Genomic DNA, 19638 nt, shown 5'->3' with positions numbered 1-19638 from the left:
TTGCCTTTAGTCACCCAGATTTGGTTCCTTAATTGTCTTTCCATCGTCCATGCTTTATCTATCCATCATACCTGCATTTGATACGTGGTTGAAGTAGTAAGTAGATCATAAGATACATAATGCATTTGAATGGCAAATAGTATCTTGAGGATTCCCTACGATTGATAAAGGTGATTCTTCCAAATATTTCCCCGAATTGGTTGTGGGTTACATCAAACATTCTTATCGTGAAGTGTTTCTTATATTTGCATTTAAGTATGGGAACAGAGTGGATGTTACCACTGATTAAAGTTAGATCAGCACAGCACCAAAATGGACAATTTGACTGGCTAGTCTGCTGCCTTTTATACGCATGTTCATAAGGAGACAGAATGAGGAAATTTTGAAAAGTGATGTATTTCAAGAGGAAATATTTTCTTAATGTTTCTTAATCTGTAAGTTCCTTGTGCTCTACAGTATTTCTGTTTTTGCACTTTCCTTTTTAATTTCTCTTCAACATCCCTTGCTTTTTAGTTGTTTTATCCTTGTAAATCATTGTCCACTTTGATGCTTCACAAAATCTGCTTCTGGTTTTGGTTCATGTTTTCATTTTCCATTTCACTTTCTTTCATATTTTATTTTTGATAGCATACCTCTGAAGCACTTTAGGATACTATAGAATCCATATATTTTCTTAAGGACATAGCTTTTTTTCTTTGTCTAAAGTTAATCTACATAACCTTTTAGACTGAATGTATCCTCAGTTCTCAAAGATTTTTTTGTTTGTTGCATCTGCTTTACTACCTCGGATACGTGTCTGTGTGCGCTATGCTCTCCACTCTGATTTAATTGCAGGATTCATTCAGCTTAACATGACCCCTGTACTTCCCAATTTTGACTTTGGAAGAGAACCTAAGTTGCTATGCTGGTCTTGCTTGAATTAATGTCTAGTTCAATGGATGTTTTATCCTTTCCTTACATTTATTTACAGAACTCTTTGAACCCTCCTTATTTTTCCTGCCAAAATGTAATAGCTTTTCTGATCATTGTTGAAATCTGTTTAAGTTACATTTTAAAATTGTATTCCAATTCGTATGCCATTAGAATTAATATAGATTTTAATAACATTTGAACATCAATTTGATCCCATCTACATAATGTAAAGTCTCTATTTTTATGCTTAGGAGGTGCTTGCTTTCTAGTTTATTGTTGGTCCGTGGGCTCCAAATAAGAACCTTGAATCTTCAGTTTTATTAACAGCTTTTAAAAAGTTGCATGTTACAGCTACTGCATTACAAATATCCACTGGCTTAATAATTTAGGAAAACTAGTTAAATATGATGTTCCCCATGAAACCAGTGTTTGTAATGTTGACTATCTTGATCAATGGTTACCAAGTTGATATATAAAACTCAGCAGTCAACCAGAGTACCATAAAAGCACTGAAGTAAGTGACTGTTTATTTTGTTGTATTGATGTTGGTTTTGTACTATGCCTATCTGGGAGGGCTGATTTGTAATTCCAGTGTATGTAGACTTTGGAATGATGACTTGCTGTTCACCCCCTGGTTTTAGAGGTATGAGTGCTTCTACCAAGTTTAGCAAGAGAGTAGCATTACTCTTTCAGTATCACTTCATTTAAGATTGCCTTACTCTATTCAGGTCAGTTTGTTTCGCATTGATTACCAGACATGCGCAATATAACCTTTTGGAAAAGTTAGTGTGAGAGCAATATGGTATATTGGCTTAATATTACATTTATTCCGGGTGGCATTATGGATCATGGTTTAACGGTTCCCTAAAAGACATGCAGCGATTTTCTTTTTTTTTTCCTCAGCTATTATCTCTATTTTGGTCTCGTGCTTATTTCCATTCTCTTATGGAATTATGACGTTATTGCAGAGTAGACCATTTTAACCATTCAAGGTTGCATAGGAGCTTTCTTCCATGTGCCCATTTTTCTTGCACTTTGTTGCTCACATCTGTTGATATCCACTTTTTTTTAAAGCACAATTGAATAGTTTTAAGAATCTGCAAATTTGCTTTCATATTGATTTCTGGTGACTTTCTGAATTCCAACCTCTCCAAATAAAACTAAGAATCACAGAGTTGGATTTTTATTAAGTGTTCATCGTCCTTTTTCAGACTCAATTAAGTTTTTTTTCATCTCTCATTTGAATATTTTTGTAATCCACTGAATATTTGGCCTAATTAACTTACTGACAATGGAAACAGTCTGTTGCCATCTGGTCTCTTAAAGCCAGTTGTAATTTGGAAATGCAGTAATCAGACATCCTTTAATGAGTTTGACTACTTTGATAAGAGCACTTATTTCTTGAGCTTGGTTGTGGTTTGGACTCCTCATCGCTAATCACAATTCATGAGAAATTAGTTGCATTTCCCTACTTTTGATGTAATCTTGCAAGTGACTGATCAAAACTACATGCTACCTACCCTAATGATTGCCACCTTGCCGTCCTTGTCCGTCCATTCCGATAGCTTGTACATCGGGTGTATACATTCGACATTCAATCTTTTAAGATTAATTAAAGACAGAGGTTATTGCGATTTGCCTGTTAATTTTTAATAGAAGCACATCAAGTGTGAATAGAGCTGTGAAATGGCATTAAAATGCAAGTTGAAGAATAATGGACATATATCATTTTGTTTACTGAACTGCTGCAGTTAAAGCATGTTACCTCCTCTTCTTGCATCGTTGCTCTGGAAGCTACAAACTTGCTGGTGCAACAAAGGAGTTGCCTTGCTGAGATTTTTCATTGTCTCCACAGCTTAGTGCATTCTAAATCGGAGCCCAAACTTGCGCCGGCAGCAAATTGCTGCTGTTATTTTACATTTGCTTAGACAATAGGTGCAGGAGTAGGCCATTCAGCCCTTCGAGCCAGCACCGCCATTCAATGCGATCATGGCTGATCACTCTCAATCAGTACCCCGTTCCTGCCTTCTCCCCATACCCCCTCACTCCGCTATCCTTAAGAGCTCTATCCAGCTCTCTTGAAAGCATCCAACGAACTGGCCTCCACTGCCTTCTGAGGCAGAGAATTCCACACCTTCACCACTCTCTGACTGAAAAAGTTCTTCCTCATCTCCGTTCTAAATGGCCTACCCCTTATTCTTAAACTGTGGCCCCTTGTTCTGGACTCCCCCAACATTGGGAACATGTTTCCTGCCTCTAATGTGTCCAATCCCCTAATTATCTTATATGTTTCAATAAGATCCCCCCTCATCCTTCTAAATTCCAGTGTATACAAGCCTAATTGCTCCAGCCTTTTAACATACGACAGTCCCGCCATTCCGGGAATTAACCTAGTGAACCTACGCTGCACGCCCTCAATAGCAAGAATATCCTTCCTCAAATTTGGAGACCAAAACTGCACACAGTACTCCAGGTGCGGTCTCACCAGGGTCCGGTACAACTGTGGAAGGACCTCTTTGCTTCTATACTCAACTCCTCTTGTTATGAAGGCCAACATTCAATTGGCTTTCTTCACTGCCTGCTGTACCTGCATGCTTCCTTTCAGTGGCTTCATGTTAAACTAGTGAGATTGAAATACGTCTGGATGTTGAACTCATCGACTCTGCTGCCCAATCAGGGAGAGGCTGGATGCATGATGTTGCTTCCTAACACGCCCCATTCAGAAGTTCCCTGAAAATGTGTAGAAGGCTATGGAGAATTGTGTAGTTGTATTTAATTGTCATATGTATCGCCAATGGAGCAAATTAAATTCTTACTTGCTGCATCTTTATGGGCAGATTAATGCAATAATACAATTATTAACTGTCAACAATACGAGATAACAAGATCCTAGTAATGCAAAGCCAAAGTACGTAGTCCAACCACCACAGTTTGTTATAGATCATTGTTACTGAGGTAGAATTGTGGTTATTGTTGCATACTGTTCAAGACCCTGATGGTTGCTGGGAAGGAGCTGTTCTTAAACGTGATGGTCACAGTTCTCGTACTCCTCTCCCCACCTTCCCACTGGTATTAGTGAGATGCGAGGTTGGCCAGGGTGGTGTGCGTCTTTGCTGATATTAGGGTAGGTCAATACCTTTGATGGCAGTGTCTATATTTGTTCCTTCGGCATTCGAGTTACTAATCCGGGCAACGAGTCGTATGCTCGCTACCATATACCGTAGATATTTGGAAAATGGTTTTGGAATTGGAGATTAGCATGTGGTTGACCATTTGGGGCTGGGGTAAATACCAATTTCTTTGTCAAGTATGTCATATGTGTTATGAATTGTGTGCTCCAGAAAATTGCAATTGCTTTACGGTGCAGCCATTCAAGATAGAGGATAACTATGTTGGGTACCAAGGATGACAAATTAAATGGGGATTGGTAGAAAAGCATATTTGATGCAGAAGTTAAATCATCATTTTCAGCTCGACAGATTCAAGACTTCCCTTTTAAATGTTCTTGCACGTTTATCATTTCCTAAATTTTCATTGCCATTGTCTCCAGACACTGTTAACAAAAGATTTTGGGGCAGATTGTTCCTCGTCACCTCCCCTCCCCTCTTTTCTGACCATCATTCAACTGCGTGTTTGAATGCACACTTTTGCAAGTCCCATGATTATAATTGCCTCATGCGAACATTTGAATCCCCGTATCTTTGAAGCTCTGTGGAAAAGGATCGGTTGTGTCATGAGACCATATCCACAGGCCTTCCTGCTTGCCCACCTCAGCATTGGACTGCTGGGAATACAGGGATTAGGTGGTGCATCTAGTGGGTAGGGAAATTGAGAGGCCATTGGAGGTAACTAACAAAAAATATTTTAAAATATTGCTCTGTTAGCTATTAATGTCTCAGTGGCTAACAAAAGCTTCTTTAATTTACAAGCTAAGCATGGACTCTGTACAAATGATTTATTTAGTTGGTAAATTAAAAAGATTAATCGTAAATACACTTGGCTTAGTTTTTAGTTTAAAGATACTACCCAATTGAAATCAAACATGTAGTGAAATAAAAAACAAAAAATCTAAATGTAACTTTCTCAATGAAGGTCGGTTACACCATTTAAAGAATAAAGCCATCCTGGATATCATATGGGCCTATTCAGCTTCATACATGACTGAAATGTCTCGGGGCTCAACTGGGAAGGGGAAGAGAGGGACAGAGGAACTATCTAAAGTTGGAGAAGTCAATGTTCATACCACTGGGCTGCAAGCTGCCCAGGTGAAATATGAGGTGCTGTTCCTCCAATTTCCGGTGGGACTCGCTGTGCACTGGAGGAGGCCCATGACAGAAAGGTCAGACTGGGAATGGGAGGGGGAGTTGAAGTGCTCAGCCACCGGGAGATCTGATTGTTTAATGTGGACACTTTCTCAAGTATATTGACTCCTGGAATTGTAAGTGGTAAACAAGATTCTAGAGTTTGGGCTTCTGCACACTTAATTATACCCAAGCATTTTCAATAAAGTATACTTTTTTTGTGACTTGCAGGCAGCTGATGAGCCTGCCTATCTTACAGTGGGGACAGATGTTAGTGCCAAGTACCGTGGTGCCTTCTGCGAGGCAAAGATTAAGACCGTGAAGCGACTGGTAAAGGTTAAGGTATGTGGCTGATTAACAAAATCCCGTTCCATTGTGGAACTAATTTTGGTTTGAATTTCTATCATCGTAGCTTTTTATGAAGGATAATTTCTAAAGTCAACTATTTTTTTATTTTTGCTGTGCTGTCTAGGTGCTCTTTAAAAATGACAATTCGACGCAAGTTGTCCAGGATGACCAAGTAAAGGGTTCTTTAAGAGTATGTATGACTTTTTTCTGACGTTCTGTTGGAATTAATCAAGCAATAATCAAAATGTGCAATTGTTCAAGAATCTACTCATTAAAAAAAATATTTATTTCCACTCTGCAACATTAAGTGCATGTGTCTATATCTCGCTGCAGTTGCTGTAATCATTGCCTAATGCGCAGATGCTTCCTTTCGCCTGCGATTGATTTGACATCAGTTTATCAAAAAAAGCCAGGATAAATATTATGTGCAATAAAAACAAGTGCTGGAGAAACACAGCAGGTCAGGCAACATTTGTGGAGGGAAATGATCAAGTGACAATTTTGGTTGGAGCCACTCTTCAGGTGTCTGAAGAAAGGTTGCAACCCAAAACGTCTTCAGTCCATTTCCCTCCACATGTGCTCCCTAGGGCGGCGCTGCCCTAGCAGCTGCGGATTACCTGCAGTCCGTTTGTCTTTTGTGTCTTTTGTTGTTTTTTGTCTTGATTGTAGTGTGTAGATTTGATGCGTTTTTTGTGGTTGTGTACTATGTGTGGGGGGGACCTGTAAAATTGTCTCTTCGGAATGGAGACCCGCCCTTTTTTCTGGGTGGTGTCTCCGTTCCCGCTGCGGTCTATCATCGGCCAAGCACTTGGAGCTGGCGGCCTCCACCTGGGCTCTGGTTCACAGAGACCGCGGACCGGACTTGCCATCTGCGGAGCTGGCTGCCTTCGGAGGCTGTGGTGACGCAGCGGGAGCGGCTGCGACTTGCCTTCGGCCACGGGCCGCGTTGATATCGGAAGCTCACAGCCCTAGCCCCCTGGGGGGGGCGACATCGGGAGCTCCGGCAGCTCAACACCCCATTAGTTTCCGCACCACAATGGCAGGTAACTACAGGAAGTTGGCACTGTACTGTTGTACTCAATGAGGAGTCTAACATCGGCGCATGCTGAGAATCGCGGTGGAAAAGAGCTTTCCGGTAATTCGGGTCCTGTGATGCCTGAGTGAACTTGATTGTGATGGTCACTGACAGTCCGCATAAGATTGCATATCACTGGTGTTAGAGTAGCTCAGGATGCAACTCCAGTAAACCTTATTACAACGTATCACAATCGTCTACTCCATGTGTATTTGATAGTAAATTTAAGAATAAGGGGTAGGCTATTTAGAACGGAGACGAGGAAAAACTTTTTCAGTCAGAGAGTTGTAAATCTGTGGAATTCTCTGCCTCAGAAGGCAGTGGAGGCCAATTCTCTGGATAATTTCAAGAGAGAGCTAGATAGAGCTCTTAAAGATAACGGAGTCGGGGGGTGTGGGGAGAAGGCAGGAACGGGGTACTGATTGTGAATGATCAGCCATGATCACATTGAATGGCGGTGCTGGCTCGAAGGGCCGAATGGCCTACTCCTACACCTATTGTCTATTGACTGAGATAATTGATCGATCTGAACTTATAATCTTTTCTCTGAGCTGGTAATAACAAAGGAAAACCTGTTCTCAAGCCATTATAATGTTATTGCTGATCCAAATGTTGGAGTAAACATGCTTGAAGAACCTTTTCAAATTAAATGTGCACACCTCCGTAGGAAAATGTTTTTAGTATTGCATTCTCCTTTGGTTTGGGAATATGAAGTGATTGGGTTCTGAGGCTTTTGGCTTTGAAACATTCTTAGGCCCCCTTCGGTCATGGCTGACCATGGGTGCATCCTAGTTGGTTGCTTGTTCCACACCACAGCTAGAGCAGCGTCGCTTGTGGCTGAAGAGACCAATGCGGGAGTGACATTCTCTGTCGCAAAGGTCACATTTGTGTGTGGTCTCTGGTCTGAAGTTGCTGCGCTCTTTTCTGTGTGCCCGCTGGTCTGCTGCTGCGTTCATCAGTTTCTCTTCCCCCGTTTTGAGATGTTGGTTCAGAGTACTTCTCCACCTCGTACGGTCAGCTGTAAAGCTCTCCCAGGACTCCACATCGATGTTGAGTGCCTTCAAATCTCTCTTGCAGACATCCTTGTAACGTAGCTGGGGGCGGCCAATGGTTCTCCTCCCAGATGTTAGCTCTCCATAGAGGATGTCTTTTGGAATACGGCCATCCTCCATGCGGTGGACATGCCCCAGGCACCGCAGCCTGCGCTGCCTGAGTAGAGTGGACATACTTGGAAGGCCAGCGCGAGACAGAATCTCGGCGTTGGACACTCTGTCTTACCAGGATATACCAGGATACGGCAGATGCTTCTAAGGTGGAAGGTGTTGAATCTTCCCTCCAGTCTGGCAGATGTCGTCCATGTCTCACGGCCGTACAGCATCATGCTGTTGACACAGGCATTGTAGACTGCTATCTTTGTCTTCACTGTCAGCTTTGGGTTGGTCTACACTCGAGGTGTGAGGCGAGCGATAGTTGTAGCTGCCTTCCTGATCCTCTTGTCAATCTGTGTCCAAGGAGAGGTTGTCTGTGATGGTGGAGCCGAGGTACGTGAACTGATGGACGGCATCAAGTTCGTAGTCGTCGATGGTGATGACAGGTGGTGCCTCTGTATCCTGCTGCGTCATCGGCGTAATTCACTGCATTATCCATGTGATAGAAGTACTTGAGATAACCTTACATGATAATACCACACTTGATGTGACACTGATTTCATTTAAACCAGTAATTTATTTGGGTCCACAAACACAAGTTTGCACGATAATTGATACAATTTGTAGTGATTCATATTTAATATTAAATGCAATTCTTGTTGGTGGTAATTTATTTTGTTTCTTGTAATTTACTTTCGGATGTTCTTCAGATGCTGTGTGCTTTATTGTGCATCTGATTCGTTTTAGTGTAAGATTTATGGAGGATCCTTTCTGATTCAAAGTCTTCATATTATGCTTCAGATTGGAGCATCAGTTGAGGTGAAAGGATTTGATGGTTCATACCAAGAGGCTGCCATCAATAAACTCACAGATGCAAGCTGGTATACAGTAGGTGAGTGCATTTTGAATTATTCTTCTGTGGGTTATTATTATTGGTGAGTGAATTATGTTTTGGTATTGCAGTGCAAGTATTATGCTTTGTACTATCCAATTTATTTTATGAAAACCTTTTCACTGATTCCTGCTCAGAGTTCATTATCCAGTTGTCACATGTACTGAGACATAGTGAAAAGGTATGTTTTGCGTGCTATCTGAATAGATCAGAAATACCATACATAGATACAATCAGTTCAAACTCAAGTACAACGTTTAGGCCACTATGTCCAATGCCCACTGTATCTGAATTCCCGTAATCTCCCGGAGAAGTTATGATCAGCTTGACACCCGGTGTGATTAGGAGAGCTTGGAAGTTGAAACCTGTAACATTCTTCTCTAACCTCATCAGACTATTAAAGCTAGTCAATGGTCTCTGCTCCCCATATCCAGCTTTGACTGTGTTCTTCCCATTGTGTTTATATTTATATATTTTTAGTTTAATGACATACCGAGAATAGTTGCCTTTCATACTGCCCCAAATGGAAACCTGAGAGTTGAATAAGCGAGTTCGGTATTTTGACCGGGCAGGTCATGGGTCCCAAGAGCTAAACTTTCTCGCCGGCTGATAACAGCGTGAAAGAAACGGATCTTGAATCTGGTGATAAGTGATTGCAAGCTTTTATATCTTGTGTCCAAATAGGAAAAAAGATGATGAGGAAGGAGTGTGATTGTTGCCCTTGTTTTCCAGGAGTCGCGGTGGGGAAGAGGGAGTCCGCTGGAGTTTTAGCCTGACCTGTCCGCCGTCCCGGGCACTGGGGGAAAAGCCGGGCTGTGCGGTTGGTCCATTGCCCAGCTGTTGGGCCACCTGCGCATGCATACGGTCGAGCTGTTGTTCAGATGCGAGGTGTGCGGAAAGGGCTTCGGGCACTCCTCAAATTTGTCGAGGCACCGACACAGGCACACTCGCGACCGGCCCTTCCAATACAAGGCATGCAGCCTTGGCACTGCTCCAACACTAAGCGCTTGCGAGCAAGAATTCCGCTGCAGGCTCTGCGGCGAGTTCTTCCCCGTGTGGCTGCAATTCGCGCAACACCGTCGCATCCATCGGGGGCTGGGTATTCGCAGCACGCTCGGGGCTGTCGCGGCACATGTGCGCGGCCCGGAGTGGGCGGCTCCCATTCCACTCCGATGCCTGAAGGATTTCCGCAGCGCCGGTTACCTGGCTCTTGCACAGCGGCGAGACCCCGTTTGCCTACGAGGTCTCACTGCTGAGCTTTCGGCAGCCCGTTGCAGTTGAGAGCCCACTGCCAGCGCAGCCACGGGTGGGAGCAGCCGTTCAGCTGCGAAGTTTGCGGCAAAGCGTTCTGCAACCCGTCTTACCTGGGGATGCACCGGACAAAGCGGCCTTTCATGTACAAAGTGTGCGGCAGGGATTACTGCAGTGCCTTGTAACTGCTGATCCATCAGCGCTTCCACAGCGGCGAGTGGCCCTTCAGGTGCAAGACCTGCTAGTCCAACCGCACAGTCCACAACCGTGTGGCTTTTTCCCCATTTCTCGGGACGGCGGACAGGCCTGGCTAAAACTCCAGCGGACTCCAGCAAAATAAAGTGGATGAGCTTGAGGCTCAGTTAGACATTGGCAAGTATGATGTTGTGAGAATCACTGAGACATGGCTACAAGAGAACCAGGGCTGGGAACTGAATATTCAGGGGTACACAACGTATAGAAAAGACAGGCAGGTGGGGAGAGGGGGCGGGGTCGCTCTGTTGGTAAGGAATGATATTCACTCCCTTGCAAGGGGTGACATAGAATCAGGAGATGTAGAATCAGTATGGATCGAAATGAGGAATTGTAAGGGTAAAATAACCCTAATGGGAGTCATCTACAGCCCCCCAAACAGTAGCCTTGACATAAGGTGCAAGTTGAATCAGGAGCTAAAATTGGCATGTCGCAAATGTAATGCTACGGTGGTTATGGGATATTTCAACATGCAGGTAGACTGGGAAATGGACCCCTTGGAGAGAGAGTTTTCTGGAGTGCCTCTGAGATGGATTCTTAGAACAGCTTGGTACTGGAGCCTACCAGGGAGAAGGCAATTCTGGATTTAGTGTTGTGTAATGAACCTGATCTGATAAGGGGACTCGAGGTAAAAGAGCCATTAGAAGGCAGTGACCACAATATGATAAGTTTTACTCTATAAATTGAGAGGGAGAAGGGAAAATCGGAAGTGTCAGTATTACAGTATAGCAAAGGGGATTACAGAAGCATGAGGCAGGAGCTGGCCAAAATTGACTGGAAAGAGGCCCTAGCAGCGAAGACGGTGGAACAGCAATGGCAGGTATTCCTGGGAATAATGCAGAAGTTGCAGGATCAATTTATCCCAAAGAGGAGGAAAGATTCTAAGGGGAGTAAGAGGCTCCCGTGGCTGACAAGGGAAGTCAAGGACAGCATAAAAGTAATAGAGAAGAAGTATAACATAGCAAAGAAGAGTGGGAAGCCAGAGGATTGGGACTCTTTTAAAGAGCAACAGAAGATAACTAAAAAGGCAATACGGGGAGAAAAGATGAGGTACGAGGGTAAACTAGCCAATAATATAAAGGAGGATAGTAAAAGCTTTTTTAGATATGTGAAGAGGAAAAAAATAGTCAAGGCAAATGTGGGTCCCTTGAAGACAGAAGCAGGGGAATTTATTATGGGGAACAAGGAAATGGCAGACGAGTTGAACCGGTACTTTGGATCTGTCTTCACTAAGGAGGATACAAACAATCTCCCAGAGATCCTAGGGTGACGGAGGAACTGGAGGAAATCCACATTAGGCAGGAAAGAGTTTTGGGTAGACTGATGGGACTGAAGGCTGATAAATCCCCAGGGCCTGATGGTCTGCATCCCAGAGTACTTAAGGAGTTGGCTCTAGAAATTGTGGACGCATTGGTGATCATTTTCCAATGTTGTATAGATTCAGGGTCAGCTCCTGTGGATTGGAGGGTAGCTAATGTTATCTCACTTTTTAAGAAAGGAGGGAGAGAGAAAATGGGAAATTATAGACCAGTTAGTCTGACATCAGTGGTGGGGAAGATGCTGGAGTCAATTATAAAAGACGAAATTGCGGAGCATTTGGATAGCAGTAACAGGATCGTTCCGAGTCAGCATGGAATTACGAAGGGGAAATCTTGCTCGACTAATTACTGGAATTTTTTGAGGATGTAACTAGGAAAATTGACAGGGGAGAGCCGGTGGATGTGGTGTACCTCGACTTTCAGAAAGCCTTCGACAAGGTCCCACATTGGAGATTGGTGGGCAAAATTAGAGCACATGGTATTGGAGGTAGGGTACTGACATGGATAGAAAATTGGTTGAGAGAGAGAAAGCAAAGAGTGGGGATAAATGGGTTCCTTTCAGAATGGCAGGCAGTGGCTAGTGGGGTATCGTAAGGCTCGGTGCTGGGACCGCAGCTATTTACAATATACATCAATGACTTGGATGAAAGGATTAAAAGTACCATTAGTAAATTTGCAGTTGATACAAAGCTGGGTGGCAGTGTGAACTGTGAGGAAGATGCTATGAGGTTGCAGGGTGACTTGGACAGGTTGTGTGAGTGGGGGATGCATGGCAGATGCAGTTTAATGTGGATAAGTGTGAGGTTATCCACTTTGGTGGTACGAATAGGAAGGCAGATTATTATCTGAATGGTGTCAAGTTAGGAAAAGGGGACGTACAACGAGATCTGGGTGTCCTAGTGCATCAGTCACTGAAAGGAAGCATGCAGGTACAGCAGGCAGTGAAGAAAGCCAATGGAATGTTGGCCTTCATAACAAGAGGTGTTGAGTATAGGAGCAAAGAGGTCCTTCTGCAGTTGTACAGGGTCCTAGTAAGACCGCACCTGGAGTACTGTGTGCAGTTTTGGTCTCCCAATTTTAGGATGGATATTCTTGCTATTGAGGGCGTGCAGCGTAGGTTTACTAGGTTAATTCCCGGAATGGCGGGACTGTCATAATTAAAAGTACCATTAGTAAATTTGCAGTTGATACAAATACAAGGGAGTCAGTTATTAAAGATGTGATAGCATCACATTTGGAAAGTGGTGAAATCATCGGACAAAGTCAGCATGGAGTTATGAAAGGCAAATCATGCTTGACGAATCTTATAGAATTTTTCGAGGATGTTACTAGTAGAGTGGATAAGGGAGAACCAGTCGATGAGTTATATCTGGACTTTCAGAAGGCCTTTGACAAGGTCCCACATAGGAGATTGGGGTACAAACTTAAAGCACACGGTATTGGGGGTTCAGTGTTGAGGTGGATAGAGAATTGGTTGACGGACAGGAAGCAAAGATTAGGAATAAACGGGTCCTTTTCGGAATGGCGGGCAGTGACTAGTGGGGTACCGCAAGGCTCAGTGCTGGGACCCCAGTTATTTACAATATATATTAATGATTTGGACGAGGGAATTGAATGCAATATCTCTAGGTTTGCGGATGACACAAAGCTGGGTGGCAGTGTTAGCTGCGAGGAGGATGCGAGGAGGCTGCAGAGTGACTTGGATAGATTAGGAGAGTGGGCAAATGCATGGCAGATGCAATATAATGTGGATAAATGTGAGGTTATCCACTTTGGCGGCAAGAACAGGAAAGCAGAGTATTACCTGAATGGTGGCCAATTAGGAAAAGGGGAGATGCAACGTGACCTTGGTGTCATGGTGCACCAGTCATTGAAAGCAAGTGTGCAGGTGCAGCAGGCAGTGAAGAAAGCGAATGGTATGTTAGCATTCATAGCAAGAGGATTTGAGTATAGGAGCAGGGAGGTTCTGCTGCAGTTGTACAGGGCCTTGGTGAGACCACACCTGGAGTATTGTGTACAGTTTTGGTCTCCTAATCTGAGGAAAGACATTCTAGCCTTAGAGGGAGTACAGAGAAGGTTCACCAGATTGATCCCTGGAATGGCAGGACTTTCATATGAAGAAAGACTGGATAGACTAGGCTTATACTCGCTGGAATTTAGAAGAATGAGGGGGGATCTTATTGAAACATATAAAATTCTTAAGGGGTTGGAGAGGCTAGATGCGGGAAGATTGTTCCCGATGTTGGGAAAGTCCAGAACCAGGGGGCACAGCTTAAAGATAAGGGGGAAGTCTTTTAGGACCGAGATGAGAAAACATTTCTTCACACAGAGAGTGGTGAGTCTGTGGAATTCTCTGCCACAGAAGGTAGTTGAGGCCAGTTATTTTGGCTATATTTAAGAGGGAGTTAGATGTGGCCCTTGTGGCTAAAGGGATCAGGGGGTATGGAGAGAAGGCAGGTACAGGTTACTGAGCTGGATGATCAGCCATGATCATATTGAATGGCGGTGCAGGCTCGAAGGGCCGAATGGCCTACTCCTGCACCTATTTTCTATGTCTTATGTTGAAAGACTGGAGCGACTAGGCTTGTATACACTGGAATTTAGAAGGATGTGAAGGGATCTTATCGAAACGTATAAGATCATTAAGGGGTTGGACATGTTAGAGGCAGGAAACATGTTCCCAATGTTGGGGGAGTCCAGAACCAGGGGCCACAGTTTAAGAATAAGGGGTAGGCCATTTAGAACGGAGATGAGGAAAAACTTTCAGTCAGAGTTGTGAATCTGGAAATCTCCGCCTCAGAAGGCAGTGGAGGCCAATTCTCTGAATGCATTCAAGAGAGAGCTAGATAGAGCTCTTGAGGATAGCGGAGTCAGGGTGTATGGGGAGAAGGCAGGAACGGGGTACTGATTGAGAATGATCAGCCATGATCACATTGAATGGTGGTGCTGGCTCGAAAGGCCGAATGGCCTACTCCTGCACCTATTGTCTATTGACTCTTTCTTCTCCGCCGCGAAGCCTGGAAAACAAGGGCAACAATCACACTCCTCCATCTTTATTCCTATTTGGGCACAAGATATAAAAGCCTGCAATCGCATGTGCGGTCGAGATACTGAACTCGCTTATTGATTGTTGTCACAAATATTGTTCATCTGAATTATTAACATTTTCATTTGGAAGCTCTAACTGAAAGTTGCAGCTGGCGGTAGAATTGATATTTTGGGAGAATGAGACGAGGCCAATTAGAATCGAAAAATAATCTGAACACCTTCAATTGTACTTTGCACCTTAGTGTAGGATGTGCAGAAGGTAATGCTGGAGACTTTAGTTATTCATTTCCCAGAGAAGTAAAACATATGCATGTTTCATATAAAGTCCATGATGCACGATCAAAACTTTTCCAAACCTCCTTTGCCTGTGGACTTTGTATTCTGGACTTTGTAGACTGTATGGAATCTTTCCAGGGACTAAATGGAAAGTTTATATTTTTGACAATGTTGGCGAAAGTATTCACTTTCAAATCAAATTGGTTGGTTCCGGTTACATCAAAAGAACATTGAATCCCTGTGGGAGAATGTGCATGTGTTCTTGTACTTGTCGTTATTCCTGTCACCGAGTGCTGTTATTACTTTGGTAAACTTGAGAAATTATTTACCAGTTGGACTCTCTCCCAACTCAACCTGACTTTGAACGTGGAGTTGTACCCCTTATGATGGGTTTCTGTAAGAAACATTAATTGAAAAAAATTGGAGCCAATGACAATGAAGAAATGGAGTGTAAGTGGTGTTCCACCCGTGCACCAACTGCCCGTGTCCTTGTCCAAAAATAAACTGAACTAAAAAGTATAACTATACATAAGTACATTTTCGATTCCATGAAGTGTAAGCAAATAGTACACTGAAACGGCATGCAAGAGTTGCCAGGTTTGGCCTCATTTTCAAATTATTAACCTGTTGTTAAGTTGTTAACCTGGTTGGTATGGCCTGTTGTCCTGGTGGCTTTTCAGGATCGGCCTGACCCAGCAGAGCCGTTGGTGTCCCCCGCTGCTCCCGTGCTGCTGCAAGTTACGTCCAGTAACGTTTTTTTAATAGAAAGCCAATTAACATACAAACCTGTACATATTTGGAGTGTGGGAGGAAACCGAAAATCTCGGAAAACCCATACGGTCACGGGGAGAACGTACAAACTCCATAAAGCACCCGCAGTCAGGATCGAACGCCGAAAGCGCTGTGGCAGCAACTGTGGTGCCTGTGCTGTGCTGTTTTAATATTCTTTTTGATCGACTGGAGCAGGAGATGCAGCATATCTGTTCTGGTAAGCAACATGTGCCATAATTTAAGTAATAAACTTAAATTGTGCTTTCCTCTTTCTCTGATTTAGTATTTGATGATGGTGATGAGAGGACGCTTCGCCGTACGTCTCTATGCCTCAAAGGAGAGCGACACTTTGCTGAGAGTGAGGTGAGTAGTTGCTTTCCAATGAAGTCACGTGTGAATATTTATAATTCAGAGCACTGACGTCTGTACTTGGTTTCAGACCCTTGATCAGTTACCACTTACAAACCCGGAGCACTTTGGCACACCAGTAATTGGGAAGAAAACAAACAGAGGAAGGAGATCATCATCTGCTCCTGTGTAAGTACAATCTTACTACTCCACATCTTGTTTTGTACTTCTGTAGCATAATGGAATGCTTAAATTTTCAGACCTCCCAACCCTTCCAAATTTGGAAAGTTTCCGCTTTCTTATTTCATTTCCGCCATTCCGATTTCGCCTCACATTTTTCTGCAAAACACATGCCCTGCGCGCCTCTCGCCCCTCCTGCCGCTCGTCCTTATGTGCACTGTTGTTCTTGCTTATCAAGTATTTTTGTACAGTGTAATACATTTATTAGGTGATATAACTAGATTAATCAGCACATGTCGAGCCTGGATGTTCCGGACAACAACTTTTATTGTACTGTTAAAATGCAAGCAATGATTCATTGTTGCAGACCTGAAGATGAAAAGGAAGAGGAATCAAGTGAAGAGGAGGATGATGATAAACGACGTCTTAATGATGAACTTTTGGGCAAAGTCGTTTATGTAGATTGCAATGGGGATAAAATAAAAGGCTGGTATCCAGCTTTGGTAAGTGAGCATACACAGTCAATGATAGATCGTTTCATCCTTGTAAGCTGCCTTATTGGATAATTATTAGATAATTTTTAAATTGTTATTTTGCATGGATCGTGAATTTCAGCACATTCAAGATTTTTTGACTTGTACTCTGTTGAAAATAATATGTTTGTTGTATAATTTTGAAATTAATGTTATGCACTGTCAGGACACCAAGGTTTGCTGAAAATTGTATGCTAAACCCAAATCTGTTGCTAAAGTCTAAGTCAGTCTTAGGGCATCCACAGCTTTTGGAGCAAGTATGCTATGTACTTTGCATCATGAGTGAAATTTGGGCAGAGTACCCATCATGTTTCCAGGAAAGTCCACACCTGGCAGTCTTCATCCACCCAAGGAAGCCAGAGCTTAATCAGGTGGTCTGTTAAACTACTGTAGGAAAGAACTGCAGATGCTGGTTCAAATCGAAGACTTGACGGTACGGTAGCGCAGCGGTAGGTTGCTGCTTTACAGCGAATGCAGCGTCGGAGACTCAGGTTCGATCCTGACTACGGGTGCTGCACTGTAAGGAGTTTGTACGTTCTCCCCGTGACCTGCGTGGGTTTTCTCCGAGATCTTCGGTTTCCTCCCACACTCCAAAGACGTACAGGTATGTAGGTTAATTGGCTGGGTAAATGTAAAAATTGTCCCTAGTGGGTGTAGGATAGTGTTAATGTACGGGGATCGTTGGGCGGCACGGACTTGGTGGGCCGAAAAGGCCTGTTTCCGGCTGTATATATATGATATGATATGACAGACAGAAAATGTTGGAATAACTCAGCGGGACAGGCAGCATCTCTGGAGAGAAGGAATGGGTGACGTTTAGGGTCTGAAGAATGGTCTTGACATGAAATGTCACCCATTCCTTCTCTCCAGAGATGCTGCTTGTCCCGCTGAGTTACTCCAGCATTTTGTGTCTACCTTCCAGTTCTCTATCCATGTCAATACCCTACCCCCAATATATGTGTTCTAATTTTGCACACCAATCTCTTGTGTGGGACCTAGCCAAAGGCTTTTTGAAAGTCCAGATACACCACATCCACTGGCTCTCCCTTATCCATTCTACTATCCGTTCTACTTATTACATCCTCAAAATTCCAGAAGATTAGTCGAGCATGGTTTCCCCTTCATAAATTCATGCTGACTTGGACAACGATGGATATCAAGGATCCGCAATCCACCTTGATTGTGGATGATCACTATGAATGGCGGTGCTGGCTCGTAGAGCCAAATAGCCTCCTCCTGCACCTATTTTCTATGTTTCTATGACTTTCACCGATCCTGTCACTGCTTTCCAAATGAGCTGCTATAACATCTTTAATAATCGACTCAAGCACCTTCCCCACTACCGATGTAAGGTGAACTGGTCTATAATTCCCCATCTCCCTCCTTTCTTAAAAGATGGATTCACATTGGCTACCCTCCAGTCCACAGGAACTGATCCAAAGTTGAGAATACATTGGAAAATGATCACCAATGCATCCACTCACAAAATGCTGGAGTAACTCAGCAGGTCAGGCAGCATCTCAAGAGAGAAGGAATGCGTGACGTTTTGGGTCAAGACCCTTCTTCAGACTGATGTCAGGGGGGCGGGACAAAGGAAGGATATAGGTGGAGACAGGAAGATAGAGGGAAATCTGGGAAGGAGGAGGGGAAGAGAGGGACAGAGAAACTATCTAAAGTTGGAGAAGTCAATGTTCATACCGTTGGGCTGCAAGCTGCCCAGGCGAAGTTCTACATTTCCCCCAGTCCTCTGGTTTGTTGCTTCCTCTGGTCAATTTATATGTTTTTTCTTTGGTTTTAACACTATCCTTGATTTCCATCGTTAGCCACAGTTGAGCCGCCTTCCCCTTTTATTTTTCACCAGACAGGGATGAACAATTTTTGGAGTTTGTCCGTGCGCTTGTCCATCGCATCTCCACCGTCAACCCTTTAAGTATAATTTGCTAGCCAATTCTCGTCTCCTCATACCTTAAGTCTCCTTTCTTTAAGTTCTGGACGCTAGTCTCTGAATTAACTGTGCCACTCTCCATCCTAATGCAGAATTCCACCATATTATGGTCAATGTTGCCCAAGGGGCTTTGCACAACAAGATTGCTAACTAATCCTTCCTCATTACACAATACCCAGTCTAGGATGGCTTGCCCTTTAGCAGGCTCCTCTACATATTGGTTTAAAAAACCATCCCGTATACACGATAAGGGAATAACGTTTAGTGCAAGGCAAAGCCGGCAAAGTCCAATCAAGGAAAGTCCGAGGGTCATCAGAGAGGTAGGTAGTAGTTCAGTACTGCTTTCTGGTTGTGGTAGGATAATTCAGTTGCCTGAAAACAGCTGGGAAGAAACTGCCATTAAATCTGGAGGTGTGTGTTTACGCACTTCTATACCTTGTGTCTGACAGGAGAGGGGAGAAGAGGGAATGGCCAGGGTGTGATCCGTCCTTGATTATGCTGCTGGGCTTGCTGAAGCAGCGTGACGTATAAATGGAGTCAATAGAAGGGAGGTTGGTTTGTGGGCGGTCCACAATTTGCTGCAATTTCTTGCGGTCTTGGATGAAGCTGTTCCAAAACCAAGCTGTGATGCATCCTGAGTATGCAGTGGCGTTCTCATTCAGGTTAACTGCGGAATCCCTGAATATGGATCAGTCCACTGACTCAGAGCAGTCGTTTAAGATGTTATGCATGTCTGTTGATCAACATTTCACAACTCTCTGCACTGGATCCTCCCGCTTCAATTTTTGTTTGTAGGCATGGGGGCAAAAGCACAGCTAGGTGATCAGATTTCCTGAAATATGATTGAGGGACAGAGCGGTAGGCATATTTTATTGAGCAGTGGTCGGGGGTATTCTGTCCCCTGGTGGGTCGAGACATGCTGGTAGTACATCCCTGAGGTTGGCTTGAGTGAAGTCTCTGGCTACAATGACCAGGGCTTCAGGGTGTTTTATTTTGGGGCTATTGATAATGGAGTACAGTTAATTCAGAGTGAGTGCTG

The 19638-nt window shown here is 43.7% G+C and overlaps 1 protein-coding gene across 5 annotated transcripts in view; it reads left to right on the top strand.

Annotated features, from left to right (window-relative positions):
- arid4a (AT-rich interactive domain 4A) overlaps positions 1-19638 on the top strand; it is a 92821-nt gene that overhangs the window by 7402 nt on the left and 65781 nt on the right. For all 5 annotated transcript variants that reach the window (XM_078406623.1, XM_078406619.1, XM_078406620.1 and 2 more), the window contains exons 3-8: positions 5445-5555; positions 5686-5751; positions 8586-8676; positions 15877-15956; positions 16033-16130; positions 16489-16624. In XM_078406623.1, the coding sequence (XP_078262749.1) occupies positions 5445-5555; positions 5686-5751; positions 8586-8676; positions 15877-15956; positions 16033-16130; positions 16489-16624 (582 nt within the window). The remainder of the gene's footprint in view (positions 1-5444; positions 5556-5685; positions 5752-8585; positions 8677-15876; positions 15957-16032; positions 16131-16488; positions 16625-19638) is intronic.

This window comes from Rhinoraja longicauda, chromosome 10 (genome assembly GCF_053455715.1).
Source record: "Rhinoraja longicauda isolate Sanriku21f chromosome 10, sRhiLon1.1, whole genome shotgun sequence".
In the NCBI taxonomy this organism is placed as follows: Eukaryota; Metazoa; Chordata; class Chondrichthyes; order Rajiformes; family Arhynchobatidae; genus Rhinoraja; species Rhinoraja longicauda.
This window is presented reverse-complemented; position numbering and strand designations above follow the sequence as displayed.